The sequence below is a fragment of the Pestalotiopsis fici genome, assembly GCF_000516985.1.
Source record: "Pestalotiopsis fici W106-1 unplaced genomic scaffold PFICI_Scf_9, whole genome shotgun sequence".
Lineage (NCBI taxonomy): Eukaryota > Fungi > Ascomycota > Sordariomycetes > Amphisphaeriales > Sporocadaceae > Pestalotiopsis > Pestalotiopsis fici.
In genome coordinates this window covers 1,620,127-1,634,260 of record NW_006917099.1, presented here as the reverse complement: position 1 = coordinate 1,634,260, position 14,134 = coordinate 1,620,127, and the positions used below count along the sequence as shown (strand labels likewise).

Sequence of the window (14,134 nt, the reverse complement as noted above, 5' to 3'; positions counted from 1 at the left end):
GTCGATGAATGTTTTTCTCCCTCTCTCTCCACAGTAGACGACATTATTAAGGTCTTTTGCCCACACCTTGAGGCTTGCATAGAAGGCACATGACGGCCAGCAGCATGCACGTAATAGCAGCAATGAACAATGGGGATCTGCAAAAAGATGGGAACGGCCCAGCGCGGCTCTCAACCTTACAGCCCAGCGAACTTTCGGAATATGGAGAATAGTTGATCGGGTCTCCCAGGTCTAGAGAGGCCGTGGGTGCTTTGTAAAATTGCCAAGAAATTGAGAAGTACAGAGCGCTTAGATTTTGATAATCGGGGGTGTACTGCACCAATGTGCACCATGCGGTCAGAGATGAATCTCTTGTCTCCTCCCAAATGCCGTGGTCGGGAGTATTCCATTTCCCAATCTCGTCACTCGTCCTACGCCTGAAGCGTTCGGTTGGTCAGGAGCGCAGAATAGCCAAAAGGCGGCAGCAATGGAGAAACGCTGGCTCCTGACTCAGTGGCCCCAGCGCGGGCGCTTGTTCAGCCAGATTGGCAGCAAATCCAGATTTGACAGGTCGTGGAAAGACGAACAGCACGGAAAGACCCCCTTGCAGCTCGTGCCTGGTGTTTCAGATGTGGGGGATCTGCCAGGGTCCTTGCAAAAGTGGCTCACAGGTCAGGCTGTTAGGTAGGTAGGTGGTACGTACCTTGAAGGGCCTCGCTCTTTTTGAAAAGCACTGCACCGCTTTCTGGCATCTGGCGCTGACCGCAACGCTGGACTTGGCGGGGGACTGAGACCGATTGGCTGGGAACACGCTAAAAAACGGGGATTCGTTAGTGCTACTGCCACTACTGGTTGACTCTTGAGTGCTATTCCACACTGATATGAAGGTAGTGGTGCAATAGTTCCATCCATGCCACCCGAAAAGAAAGAAAAGAATATCACAGGTACCACTCGATGCCTTCTTCATCTCTGTATTCCCGTTTCATGAAGCAAGATGCCAAGCACCTGCAATCTTGCGTCAGTAGTGGTTTGTTGGACAGCAACATCCGCATGCCATCACCTTAAATCTCTACAAACCTAGCAGATGCTCCAAAGACAAGGCCGAACATTATACCTTACCCCAGGCTTTGCAGTTCTATTTTGGCAATGACACTCTACATTAATGACTCGCAGCAGTGCAATGCTCGCTTGTTTAACCGCGGGCATTACCGTCGACCCGCATGGATGCAAAAAGCATGTTCCAATTATCGCGCTTAACATTGACGAACTACCGGAACCTTGTTGATCTTTCAGTCGAATTATAGTGTCACGGGACAGGACAGGACAGTGAGGCGAGAGAATATTCCAGCACGGCAGACAGCCAACCTGCCAGGCTATGCCATGCAAGGCGGTTGACGTTGAATCAATCTGACTTTCAGCCTCCAAGCCATGAACATGTCGGTCCAGAAGCATCTTCTGTCTGGCAGCAAGCCACAAGAAGATGGCTGACCGGAACACGAGCCATTCGAGCCGTGCGAGCCGTTCCAGCGGGATGAATAACAAGACGGCTGACCTAACGTCTCTAAGGTGACTAAACTTGTTGTCTCTGGTGTAGAACTGAAAAGACATCACTTGACCTAGTGAGTTCAATGGCAATGTCAGCTTGCCAGTGCACAATGACCAAACGGCAAAAGTGATGCGTTGCCCAGCAAAAGCTCATATTAATGACACTCTTGTGTTACCGATGATTGTTTCTGTCATTACATTTGCTGGAAGGGAAACGGAACGCTTGAAGAAGAAAAGACCACAAAGATTAGACGTCACATGGTACCGACGAGGATCGACGAGTTCACACTGAGCATGTCTGTCAAGAAGAGCACGTCCGTCATGAAACACCGTAAATTCAATCTGCTTGGGCCAGAGGAACATGAATTTTTCTAATCATCTAAACTAAATCACCCAGGCACCAAATCAGCCTTCGAATTCAGTTGCTACAGGACCATTGATGATATAGAAATTGCACGCCTTCCTTTGCAGCAAAGGCTAATGGTACTTGCGGAGGAATGAACTTATATTTTCCCCCCATTTATCGCTGATTATCTTCCAGCAAACCTGTACTGCTTATTCATGTACCGTGATGAACATTTCGTTGGAATCTGTCGAATTAATCAGTATGGTCTTTATTGGAATCAAAACCATTCCTCTTATGATTCATTGATCTGTATAACTCACCACGGACGTGATGGAACATAATATGAGAAGCTGAGTGACAAGTTATTCAATCTTTAATTAGTTACGTGGGCACTTGCTCTGATAACACACCAACATATATTGCTACCTCGTATGGGCTTCTCAATGGGTGTTGTAGTCCAACTTCTCGATCTCGAGACAACCTATATCGACAGCATGACTTAGTCTAGCTGTTTTTCGTGGATTTTCAGGTCAGCCTTGTGATGGTTTTCAGACAACACCGATACATTGCAGTCACTGTACGTACTATCAATCAAAATTCCATGACAATCATCATGCTATTCAAGCCACACAGTAATGGTCGCGGTGACGGACTGCGAAACAGCATGAAATAGCCAGTGGCGCTTCCATCGTGGGAGCCTCCATTCGTTCATTCCTTCATACAATAAAAGACAATCCCACTCGGCTCGGTCCCGGATACGATTGGGTTGCCCAATTGCGGACCCGATTTCATGATCCTTCCAATGATCTATCCTAGTCCATCAATCCGTCGAGGATGTGGGATTCAGGTCACCAGGTACCGACACATAGTCATCCTATGTTCTCGACCAACACATTAATGGACTTTATGCAAAAAAAAAAAAAACAAAAAAAAAAACAAGCATAATCATTGCCTTTGACCACGACTATGCACACCAAGATAAAAATACCACCGCTAGTGAGTTTACCGCCTTGCTAGAGCTGTTAGTCAAGAGACACCAGTTGCCCAGTCCAGGGTCTATTCTTCATCCGATATTTTGCTTATCAGTCTACAAAGTACATACTCACTAGAAAAGGTCCCATTGGTAATTCCCATGCTTAATGTCCATTTCAGGGCAGCCTTGCCATGGGCCACGAAAGAGCTACCATCCCTGCCACACGGGCGACTGGCGTTGAGCCACACGGGCGCGCATGGATGGGCTGGACGGATCACATTCTTCGTTGTTTCGAAACGAAAAAAAAGGGCCCCCATCCATCCAACCCATCCATCCCGCCAACGCTTGCGCGGACCCCCTGCAGGTACTCATGTTTGATCTAATGCCAGGGACAAGGCGGGTTGGAAATCTGATTGGCTGGCCGGAAGCGGACGTCTTGCGCACCTTTGGCTGGGATGGATGTGGCACTTGGACTATAATTGCGCGGCTTATGAATTCTTGCTTTTCCCTGCTACGTGTGAGTGGCGATCTGATTTGCAAATATGGCCAGTACTATAGACTCGTCGTCTTTATGCGTGTTTTCGGCCGTGGCAAATCTTAGAGACCACACGTAGATTCCGATATGCATACCTAGGTACTGAATGCCATGAACATTCTTTTGCGAAGATAGTTGGTGTCTTCTGTAGTGATCTAGTCAACAAAACGAGCCCTCGGTGAAACAAGATACTGTAGCGCAACGAGTAAGTTGCTTCATCATTGGACTGTCATGAGCAAATTCGGTATCTCAGGACATACACACTTGATCATGGTAGTAAGACAATGCTCAAGTCACAACACCAGTCTGGCAGTGACTATCAGCTTTGCTTCCGTGGCCAGTGCCGATGCGGAGATTTCATGTTTCGTCACATGCCATTCACATCACGATCACACAGCACACAAAATGAAGCAGTGGTTTTGTTTAACAAATTTTACTCTTTTGGCGGTATCATTTCTACATCAGTGTAACTTATTAATTCCCATTTCCTTTTCCTGTTCAGACATGCTCTCTAGCACTTTCCCTCTCTGCTCTTCATCAAGGGCTGGATCTTTTGGCCAAAGTTCTCAATACCGACCAGGAAGTCGTCAAAGGTCATCATGATACCCTTGGTACCGGGGACCGAAGCGGCCTCGTCCAGCAGGCGGGCGACGGTCTCGTAGGAGCCGACGAGGGTGCCCATGTTGAGGTTGACGGCGCCCTCGGGCAGGCTAATGTTCTTGGCCGTCGAGTTGGCGTCGGCGTTGGTGTCCTTGGAGCTCTGGTTGCTCATCCACGACAGGGCCTCGTGGTCGACGCCGTCATTGTACAGCTTCCACTTGGCCTGGGCCTTTTCGTCCGTCTCGTCGGCAATCACCATGAAGAGCACGTACGAGCCCACGTCGCGGCCCGTCTTGTCGGCCGCCTCGACCAGCCGGCTGGTGGCGTCCTTGTACGCCGTCGGCGTGTTGATGCCCGTGCCCATGGCAAAGTTGAAGTCGGCATAGTTTGACGCGAACTCGACGCCGCGGCCCGACTGGCCGGCGGCCACGATCTTGATGTCGTGCGCCGGCTTGGGCGACAGCTTGCAGTCGTCCATCTTAAAGTGCTTGCCCTGGAAGTTGGACACGCCGTCCTTCCACAGGTCCTTCATGACCTGCACGTACTCGGTGGCGTAGTCGTAGCGGTAGCCAAAGTAGGCGTCGCCCGGCCACAGGCCCATTTGTGTGTACTCGGCGCTCTGCCAGCCCGTGACAATGTTGACGCCAAAGCGGCCCGGCGCGATCGAGTCAACGGTCGACGCCATGCGGGCAACCAGCGCCGGGGGCAGCGTCAGGATGGCCGTCGAAGCAAACAGCTTGATCTTGGTGGTCACGGCTGCCAGGGCCGACATGAGCGTGAACGACTCGAGGTTGTGGTCCCAGAACTCGGACTTGCCACCGAAACCCCGCAGTTTGATCATGGACAGGGCAAAGTCAAAGTTGTACTTTTCCGCCTTGCTCACAATCTGCTTGTTCAGCTCAAAGCTGGGCATGTATTGCGGCGAGGTGGTCGAGATGAGCCAACCATTGTTGCCAATGGGAATAAAAACACCGATATCGACAGGTGCCATCTTTTCTTCAAGATTCAGCCCTTGGCTGAAAGATGTGTGTGTATTGGGTTGGCTAGAGGCAGAGGGAGACAAAAATGACAGACGCTGATTTGAGATGGAATACCTAAGAACACAAGACACATATTGAGGCTGCCTCTTCAAGTTTATATCATGGCCCCTTTCTATACACTTGTCCTACGTCGGTACATTCCAGATCACAGGATCAGCCAGTGTGGTTATCTATCGGCGTCCTCCTCATAGAATTGAGCCAATAATTGGCCAGCCGCTTCAGACACGTTCTCAGATAAGATCCCGCATCTGGCGTGCCATGATCTCTGCCACATTGAAGAATTGCCGGCTGCTTGCAACCAGCAGCCATCAGTGGCAGGCCATAGGCTATCGGGTTCGGGATCGCACATCCGATGGAAGTCTCCGGCAGCCGTTTTCACTGAGGTCGGAGCCGTGCCGATGCCGAGGCGCACTAGCGCGCATATAGTCGTGCTAGTGGGCGGGGGAATCTGTGATGCGGATGGAGGTCCCACGTGGTGATAACCTCAAACTCCACCAAAAGAAGGTAATTACCTGCATTCTGGACGCTGTCATTCGGTAGATTCGTCGATAGAGCTTCTATGAATCAGTTCAAATGGTAATGACAAGAAATCTGGAGTCATATCCTGGTAAAGACACGTTTAAATCCGGAGCATTCCCGGGGGAATATCATCTTCCGATCATGTCAACGCTGTAATGATACGATAATCTTTGCTTTCATGGGTTGTAATGTTTGTAACCTTTCGGTTATCTGCCACTTGATATTGAACAATTGTTATTCGTGATGGACAATATCCGACCAGCGAAAGAAAACGTCCAACAAGTGCTAACCCTCGTGGCATACCTGAATATTGGTATTAATGTTGGTATCTGCAGGAATGACAAAACATTTCACGGAGAAGGACGAGACACTGTTATAAACTTATTGGCTACAATGCTAAACACCTTGGCGAACAGGAACGGAAGGGCATCTAAGAGGATTTTATGAAGCTTGAGCCAAATCGGCATCAATTTAGGCTGTTGCAAAATCTGAGCGATTTTCTACGGCTTGATCTCTCGAAAACTTTGTCGTGAGGTCGATTCATGTCAAAATTCCACGAGAAATGGTGCGAGACACCTACTCCCCTATGGTCACTTGGAGATTGTGCAGGACAGAGTCGATATGAAGCTTGAAGGCACAAATGGACAGACCATTGCAGTGGATGGAATCACCGCGAAACCCCAATGGTCAACGAGCTTCCCGTATTTTCGGCTCAACTGCGATACAAGAAGCTCGATGGTTGACGGAAAAGGGTCACTAGACTGAGGTCCCAAGCAAAGACAGAAACGCTCTTCCCGAAGTTGGAACCAATGCTTTACAAGGGCCGTTAGAGTCGCTCACTTTGCGGAATGCTTATTTCGGCCTCCATTATAGAAACCATGGTCGGCTCCGTTTGCACAGCGGTGTTCCCGCCATGTGCTAGAGGTTGGAATCATCTGCAACATGCAAAGACTTGAGGCGTTGCGATTTGAATATAGCACCAGGATCAAGAGAACTGTGCTGGAATATCGTAGACGAATATGAAGAAGCTTTTGATTCGGCTGCCCTAGGATTGTTGAACATTGAGACAACGTCCAGTGCTAACTACATATTTTCGATAGTTGGCATCTGCAATATTATAACTGTTTGGTGATCTAAGCCCAAATTCTGGACTAAATACCACGATAATTGGGTATCTGAATCACAGTAGAGCTGCCGGCTACGTTTTACCACAAGCCCGCGTATACTATCCACTGAGTACAGACACACTCTCATGGTTCTGGCAAAAGTTTGACCAACCTTGGAGTTTCATCCTACTCCACGCCTCTAGAAGCACCTGAAATATAACTTGTGTTGAGGCGGCATTGGTATCACTTGTAAGATGATGCGTAACCGTTTTGTCAACGCTATCCTGCGTGCAAGGCAGCCCTCCACGATCATGCAAGTTTGACGAAAAGCTTCTCTCACATCTTGGAGTACCCAAGCAAGATCATCATGGAACTTTCGCCTCGTAAGCTGTCACAGTGACCAGGAGGAGCTCAAGAGCAGACCATGGTCTAGGCTGATGTGGGTGAAACGCCACGACCGAAAATCGGGACTGCAGCATCCTTGCCATCTTGCAACGGTCCACCCACTTATGATGGTGATATGTTTCTCCTTGATTTTGGATCATTGTCGTATCCCGGCTCTAGTCGTCGTCTGAGGAGTCGCCATCACCATCTCTAACTCGTTTCTTGGTCTTGTGAGCGGTCGGTTTGGGTACTTCATCCTTTCGAACAAAGACATAGCTCCTCGATGGGCGCTCTTCTCCCTTCCAGCCGCCACCAATCTCGCCATCCTTGTTCCTCACAACACCCAAGGTTCTTGCGTGGTGGTAGCCAGGATATGCGCTAGCCTGGAACTTGAAGCTCCGCACAACTTGAAGACCAGAATGTCGGCCTAGATCTCGAATGTTCCAAAGCGTGTACGGTTCGCCCTCGAATAGTGTCACAATAATGGTTCCCTCTGGTGCCAAGGACAAGGTGGCTCGCTGGAAGAAGGAGACCAACATTTCCTGATTGTAGCGCACCTGGCGGTTAACGTCGGTACTCTTGCCTCCCACGTGGGGAAAGTTGAAGATGATTCTGTCCATGATGCCCACTCCGTCCTTGCCCTTCTTGTCCGTGTAGGGTCCCATCTTGGTAGCATCGACGTTGTACCAAACTCTGCTGTCCTCTGCCTCGATTTTGGCAATGTTCTCCTCCACATGAGGGTACTTTTCTCGCAACTCCTCGACGTCCTTCTCGAGTACGGTAGCGGTCACGTCGGCGCAATAGTGGTGCTCGACCAAGGAAGCGGCAAAGCTGAGGTCGCCATCGCCGACTAGAAGAATCTTGTCCTCGGGCGCAAAGGGAATTGTCGGCTCTTCATGCTGCTGTTGCTTGTGGGCGGGCTTTGCAGGCTTCGGCGTAGCCTTGGAGCCTCCTGTGGTATGGTGCTTCTGGCCCGGTGCGTTCTTGTGCTGCGGTTTCCCACTTCCGCTCTTGGGCGCATTCGCTGGGCCTTTCTGCGACAGCTTGCGGCGCTTCCCCATGGTTGACGTTCCCCCCGGATGCGTTGGGCGTTTGTTTATATCAGCATGCTCGCTCAATGATGACAGCGCGGGCCGACGACGTAATGGCCTCGAAAAAGGTCGTAGTCGGAGAGGGCGGGGCAGCGACGACGCGACCAAGTTTGCGACAGCAACGGTGACGATATGACAATCTTTTTGGTCGTCGGCTAAAATTTTGGCAGCTGCGCGACTGCGAATTAGAGCAACGCGACTTGGGGGGTCCACTTAACCGAAGGCCAGGGACCCCCCGGAGCCACATAGGTCAATATGCGGGTGGACTAATACGGATTTAGAACAGCGAATACCGACCGACCAGCCAGGTTGCCAGGGGGGGGCGAGTCCTCGCTTTCTCTGTGTCTCTCTCACGGCTCAGACGAAATGCTTTTAAAGTGGGATTCGTCTCATTTAATCAGACAACAATCATTGGGCACAATTCAATTCGCCAGTACTCACCTTTCTTTGTAGGCTCGGTGCAGCGTTGATTTTCTGGTTGTATGTTGCACTGCGAAAACACATTTGATGGCCGAAAGGCTTTTACATGATCATCTTGAACCCCTTATACTACAAACCCACACAGAGAGCCTGTGGCCCGGTAATAGTCGAGGCGGTGCCCCTGTCATTAGTTGACCGACAGGCAATGTAATGTGGTCCGCTGTATGCCTTTGTCCCTATATCAAGAGTTCGCCTGGATTGTCTACGTAATCCAGGGCAAACGGGCAAATGCTGAGCTGAGCTGTTGTCCATTGTTGACGAGTTGCCAACCAAAGAAACCAGGCAGGCAAACGCGCAGAGCCAGGCAAAGGTGCAATAAGGCTGCGGTCGATGGAGGGGCGCGGTCGAGTAAGATTGTAATCAGGAGAAACACAGTGTGCTGACATTAGTGAGAAGGCTGCTCTTGTTGAACCTAGATATTTGACACGTCAACATTGACAAATAGGCTCTCTAGGTAATGTAGGTAGGTAAGCAGGCAAACGGAGGCTGCCTTCAAGGTTATCATTGCACAATATGCATGGTAGTGTGGCGATATGAGCGGGAAATGACCACGATATGAAGCAAGAACAGCATCAGGTCTACAGTATATTGGAGTCGCCAGTCATGATAGCAGAGATGATGAGTGGTTGTGATCACAAGTTGTCCAATTAGTAACATGTTCAGAGTTGTTACATTCATTACACGGAACCCGAGATTCCCCACGGTATCTCTTACTACTACATTATTATGCCCCCCCCCGGATCACAACCGTGGCTACTATTGGGCAGAGGATCGCCGCAGACAAGTGGCGCGGAATAGTCCATGAGCAGTAAGAAGCCAGGGCAGGAGGTAAGAAATTTTTTTTTATCGAGACATTCGCCGAACTTGCCGATTATTCAGCTCAGAAGTTTGCCAAGCAATTTCTGCGCAAAAAATTGATGCCAATGGATTTGTTATATCTTTGGATTTAAACGTTTCCAACATTATTGTGTCGGTGGAATTGAATGGGTTACGCGTTGGTTTTGCCTGCTGAAGTAGCCAACGTTTATTTAGGTACAAGTAGTAGCTAGGTTAGTACAACAGCTGAAGTGGAAATCTCTGAAATTGAAGACTGGTGCCAGGGACCGACTCGCTTCTATCGGGGTTCCTAGAGCCCATCTGGCTTCCAGGTCACCACTAGTCTGTCGACTCTTGGCTGGGCAGCAAGACGAGAAGATGTAGAATTGAAACATGATATCGAAATAATAGAGGAATCTCTTTTTCTCTAAATAATACAATAAACTATCGCTTATACGAGCGATATGCAATGCATTAACGCGTGATTGTCGATTCAAGCCGGAAACGTTTCGTGCCAATTTTGGGGATGGCCGTGCCCCCCGTCCAAGCCGTCGGGCCAATCACAGCGCAGACTAGAAACCTGGACCTGCGAAAAAGCGTGACTACTGATTTGGGGAAGGTGAGCCGCTGGCTGTAATTGTTGTCTGGCTCAGAAATTCTCACAGTAGAGGGCATACTCATACCAATTGTTCGTCGCTCATCGCGCCACGATTCATCATTCAAAGTCGTTGAAGATAATAGCGCCCCATTCTTCGGACTCGTCTCATTCACCTGCACCTGGTCGCTGCGATTGTCCCCGTCGCGAGAAGGCGCCTGTATCCTGCCAAAAAGCTGCAACCTCCTGGCTGGGCGCTCCTTTGACTTGGCTAGGTTACCTCATAGACACAACACACAACACCCCTTCAACTTGCATTCAAGAACCCATCTGCTATTGTACCCGGCAGTCTCACGCTTCATCTCCTCCATCAAACTCACCTCTTTCTCTTCCCCTTGACCATTTACGCTGCTTTTGCCGGCGCCCTCTCATCTTCCCCCCCGTCACACAGTGCACTAACAACACCTCCCACACCTCACAAACTCGCATGACCCGTCATCATGGATGAACATTCCCAAGCAGACGGGTCGCCTGCTCCCAGCCCTGCTAGAACTGGCAGAGGCGGATGGCGAGGTAGGGGAGGACGATATTCCGGTAGAGGTGGCCGAGGTGGCTCGCTTGCCCGCAAGACCACCGTCGCCAAACGCGGCGGCAATCGTGGCCGCGGCCGAGGTCGTAACAAGACTTACACTCAACCACGTGTCCAGGCTGCTTACGAGCGCTCAAAGGATCTGCGTGAACTCTACTCGGATGTCTCTTCTGCCATGAAACCCGCCCTCGAGCGGCTCGCTGAGCACACACTCAACCAAATGATTGCGGATCCCGAGTTCCATACCAAGGTTCCCGAGTATGCCGCAGTCCAGAACGAACTCGACGACAGGCTCAAGGCCAGACTCGAGCATCTCGAGTCGGAAGAACAACTTAGACGCCACATGGTCGAGCACAAGTCTGAACACGACGACATAATCTCTACTGAAAAGTTCAATGTAAGCCTTCATATTCGATATACTTGTTCACGTGACGAATTTCCATTGCTGACACATCTCTTAGAACGGCTTTGATTACAAGACTGATGAATTCTTGGACGGCGTTCTCAATAGATTAAGCATTCTGAGCGAACTTCGACGCGATGGCTACGGCACTAACGTGAGTGTCCACTGCTTCTACACGCTGCTGCTATACTAATACTTTGCAGATCCCCTCACCGTATACATTTGTTCAGAAGCCTGATTCCGTCGTCGATGAACAAGGGCCATACGTGTTTCACCATCCCCTCAAGGGCCACGAGGTTCCCTACCCTCACCTGCTTCAAGCTGATACCAAGGCATCAGCACTCAGAACTACTCTTGGTCGCATCAAGCAAAAACCGGGTCCAAAGCGCAAGGCTGAGGAAACCGGCGAGGGGCAACCAGAATCGAAGAAGCTCCTAGGCGCATCGTTTACTTCTGCTCCCGACTCCTCAACACCACGGCCCCGCCATATTGGCGGTTTGCTCAGTGCCGAGACTGAACTCGACGGCGAACCAGAGTCAAATGCGCCTTCTCCTACTCCCCTCGAGGAGGGTCTTTCACCCGAGTCTTCCCAGGAGAGTAGTACCTCTGGAAAGAAGGAGAAGGATCTTCCTGACCTGCCTACGGGCGCCTCGGAACCTGACCAGTGGGGTGTTAGGACCGTATACAAGCGGGGCCCCAAGGCAAACAACCGCATCATCATTCCTTGCGTGTTTGACTTTGACGACGACGATATTGGTTTCCGAGATTCGACTAATGACTCTACTCGAAAGGCCACCAAGAACAGTCGCGGTAGATTCCTCAATAAGCCGAATTCTCGAGCCTGGCACCTTGATCAGACGATTGTAACATACAATGCTCTGGACAACAAGGACGGTGACCTGGACCCTGAGATTGTCAAGAAGCACAAGGTCCATCCCAGATTCGGCTTTTTCCTCCCAGAATCAGTCAACGAGTCTGAACCTCCCCACGAACATGTTGATACAACTCGGCCTATCGTTGTAGTTACACCAAACGGCACCACCCTTCACGCGTCGCGTTCTGTTCGGCCCAAGCTTATGGATCAGGCCCTGAGAGCTGATGCAGGAAAGACCAAGATTACTGCCATGATGGAGAGTCTCAGAAAGGACATGGAACTCGAGGTTGATGACATTACCACCCCCGAGATTCGTCAGAAACAGCAGGACGAGCAGGAGAGACAAGCTGAGCTTGACAAGATTGCTGCGGCCGAGGAGGAACAGCAGCAAGAAGAGGAGGAATCAGTGGACGAGTACGAACAGGCCAATGCCATTGTGGAGGAACGTCAAGTTTTGCGCATCATGCCCAGTATCATCGCAAACGACCCTAGGAGCAACTTGACACGTCAACGTGGTGCTGCGAATCTTATTAGTGCAGCTACACAACTCGATGAGGAGGACTTTATGCGGGACATGGGGATTCTTTCGAACCCAAGAGCCTCGAGACCATTTGATCCCGTTAGGAACGCCTTCAGACCGGTTCATCACCCCATACCGCCTCGTCACCACCCTGTTGATACCTTTGGCCTCAGTGTATTGGCCGACATGTCCGAACTCCGTTCCGCTGGTCACATGGCTGACCCATCCATGATTGACGGTCGGCATGCTCCGCTGGCCCCTCAACCGGGGTTTCTGCAGACTGCCCTGAATCCCGCTCCCTATGCATCCATCGCACCCGCTCCACAGCAAAGCATTGAAGGGCGACCACCTACTCCCGCTCGCAATCCATTTACTGGACAGAGCACCGGTAGAAACAGCCCGGCTCTTCCGCCACTTCGACCTACCCGACGCGACAAAGGGCTGAGTACTGGTCTTTATGCCGACGGCCAGCCTCCGTACGCAGCTTCGTCCGCGGCCCTCGCAGCAGGCCCGCCGCAACCCCCGCCACTCAAGCAAGAGTACGACCATGCTCATGGAGTTGGAAACGGCTTTTACCCGCCGTCCAGTACACACAGACCATTCCACCATGGATTTCCTCATCCCGAGCCCATCCCACCGATCGCCCCTCGGCAAGGCCCACCCGTACCTGCTCCATTAATCATACCAAGCCAGCAGTCTCATCCATCGCAACATCTGCCTGGGTATCCAGCAGCATTATCGCCCACCTTGCCAGGTTCAGCTCCTCTGGCATCACTCTTGTCACATCCGATGGGCCCGTCATCTCCGGCTTTGACGGGGAGCGGACTTCCGGGACCTCCAGGTCCGTTGAACTCTCCTACTTCGTCTACACCCCAGTCGAGAGGCTCAATCTCATCCAATAACGGACAGCAGAACTCCGCAAAATACCGGAAGATTGCCGCAGCACCCGTCCCATACAGCCGACAATGGCCATCAAATGGAGGCACCGAGCTGCGTCTGTCAAACTATGATCCAAAGGGTGCGATCAAGGACTACATGGCAAATGAGCCACCCCCTCGTACAGGACCAACCACCATTCGGGGATGGTCAGTCAACAATGGCCAAAGAAACCGCGGTCGTGCCGGTTCACGGAAAGAGGGCTCAGTAGAGGACACTGAGTCCCCCAAATGAACTGATGTCTAGTCGGCGCTGTGGGCAAATACATTTCCCCATTCACACTACAGCTGCTCAAACCCCATGAGCCACAAACAATTTCCCCCCTTTCCTCGGCGTACCACATCAAAGAGATGAGGGATTTCAAAAGGAAGTCCACCATTCCATTTTCCTTTTTCTACGTTTGTTTTTTGAACAAAAAAGATCTGTACACTATCACAGCAAACACGCATGGCGACGGCGTTCCGAGGTTGATTTGAAAAGTCGTGGCCAGCACTTGCCGCGCTGTTAAAGGGAGAACTACCAAAATTTCCACGAGCATAGGTGCAATTAGCGGTTGCGCTCAGGTTGTATGGTATTTCTAGTCTGTATATAATTACAGTTTGTTATAATCCTAGGACTGGCTTGGGGCAGCAGCAAGGCCGCGGCGTATTGTTGGCACGTTGAGTTGAGCTGGACAGGGAGGAATAAGTTTAAAGCAAGTCCATAATGAAAGAAATTGCACCCTATCAAAAGTCTATTGATGCACTGTGACCTTGGTCTATCGAATCTAACGTACCATGGCATTCCATACAGACAGCTCTTTC

General features: G+C 50.7%; 3 protein-coding genes across 3 annotated transcripts; 1 reads left to right on the top strand and 2 right to left on the bottom strand.

Moving 5' to 3' along the window:
• Positions 1–3,889: 3,889 nt before the first annotated feature.
• Positions 3,890–4,969, bottom strand: PFICI_11903 (Pyrimidine monooxygenase RutA; the record flags this gene model as incomplete). Its single annotated transcript, XM_007840484.1, has 1 exon — positions 3,890–4,969. One exon carries the CDS (start codon positions 4,967–4,969, stop codon positions 3,890–3,892), a length of 1,080 nt encoding a protein of 359 aa, XP_007838675.1.
• Positions 4,970–7,203: 2,234 nt separating this feature from the next.
• PFICI_11902 (uncharacterized protein) lies at positions 7,204–8,088 on the bottom strand (the record flags this gene model as incomplete). Its single annotated transcript, XM_007840483.1, has 1 exon — positions 7,204–8,088. One exon carries the CDS (start codon positions 8,086–8,088, stop codon positions 7,204–7,206), a length of 885 nt encoding a protein of 294 aa, XP_007838674.1.
• Positions 8,089–10,509: 2,421 nt separating this feature from the next.
• Positions 10,510–13,565, top strand: PFICI_11901 (uncharacterized protein; the record flags this gene model as incomplete). The annotated part of the gene is made up of 3 exons (XM_007840482.1): positions 10,510–10,995; positions 11,060–11,155; positions 11,205–13,565. 3 exons carry the CDS (start codon positions 10,510–10,512, stop codon positions 13,563–13,565), a joined length of 2,943 nt encoding a protein of 980 aa, XP_007838673.1.
• Positions 13,566–14,134: the final 569 nt, after the last annotated feature.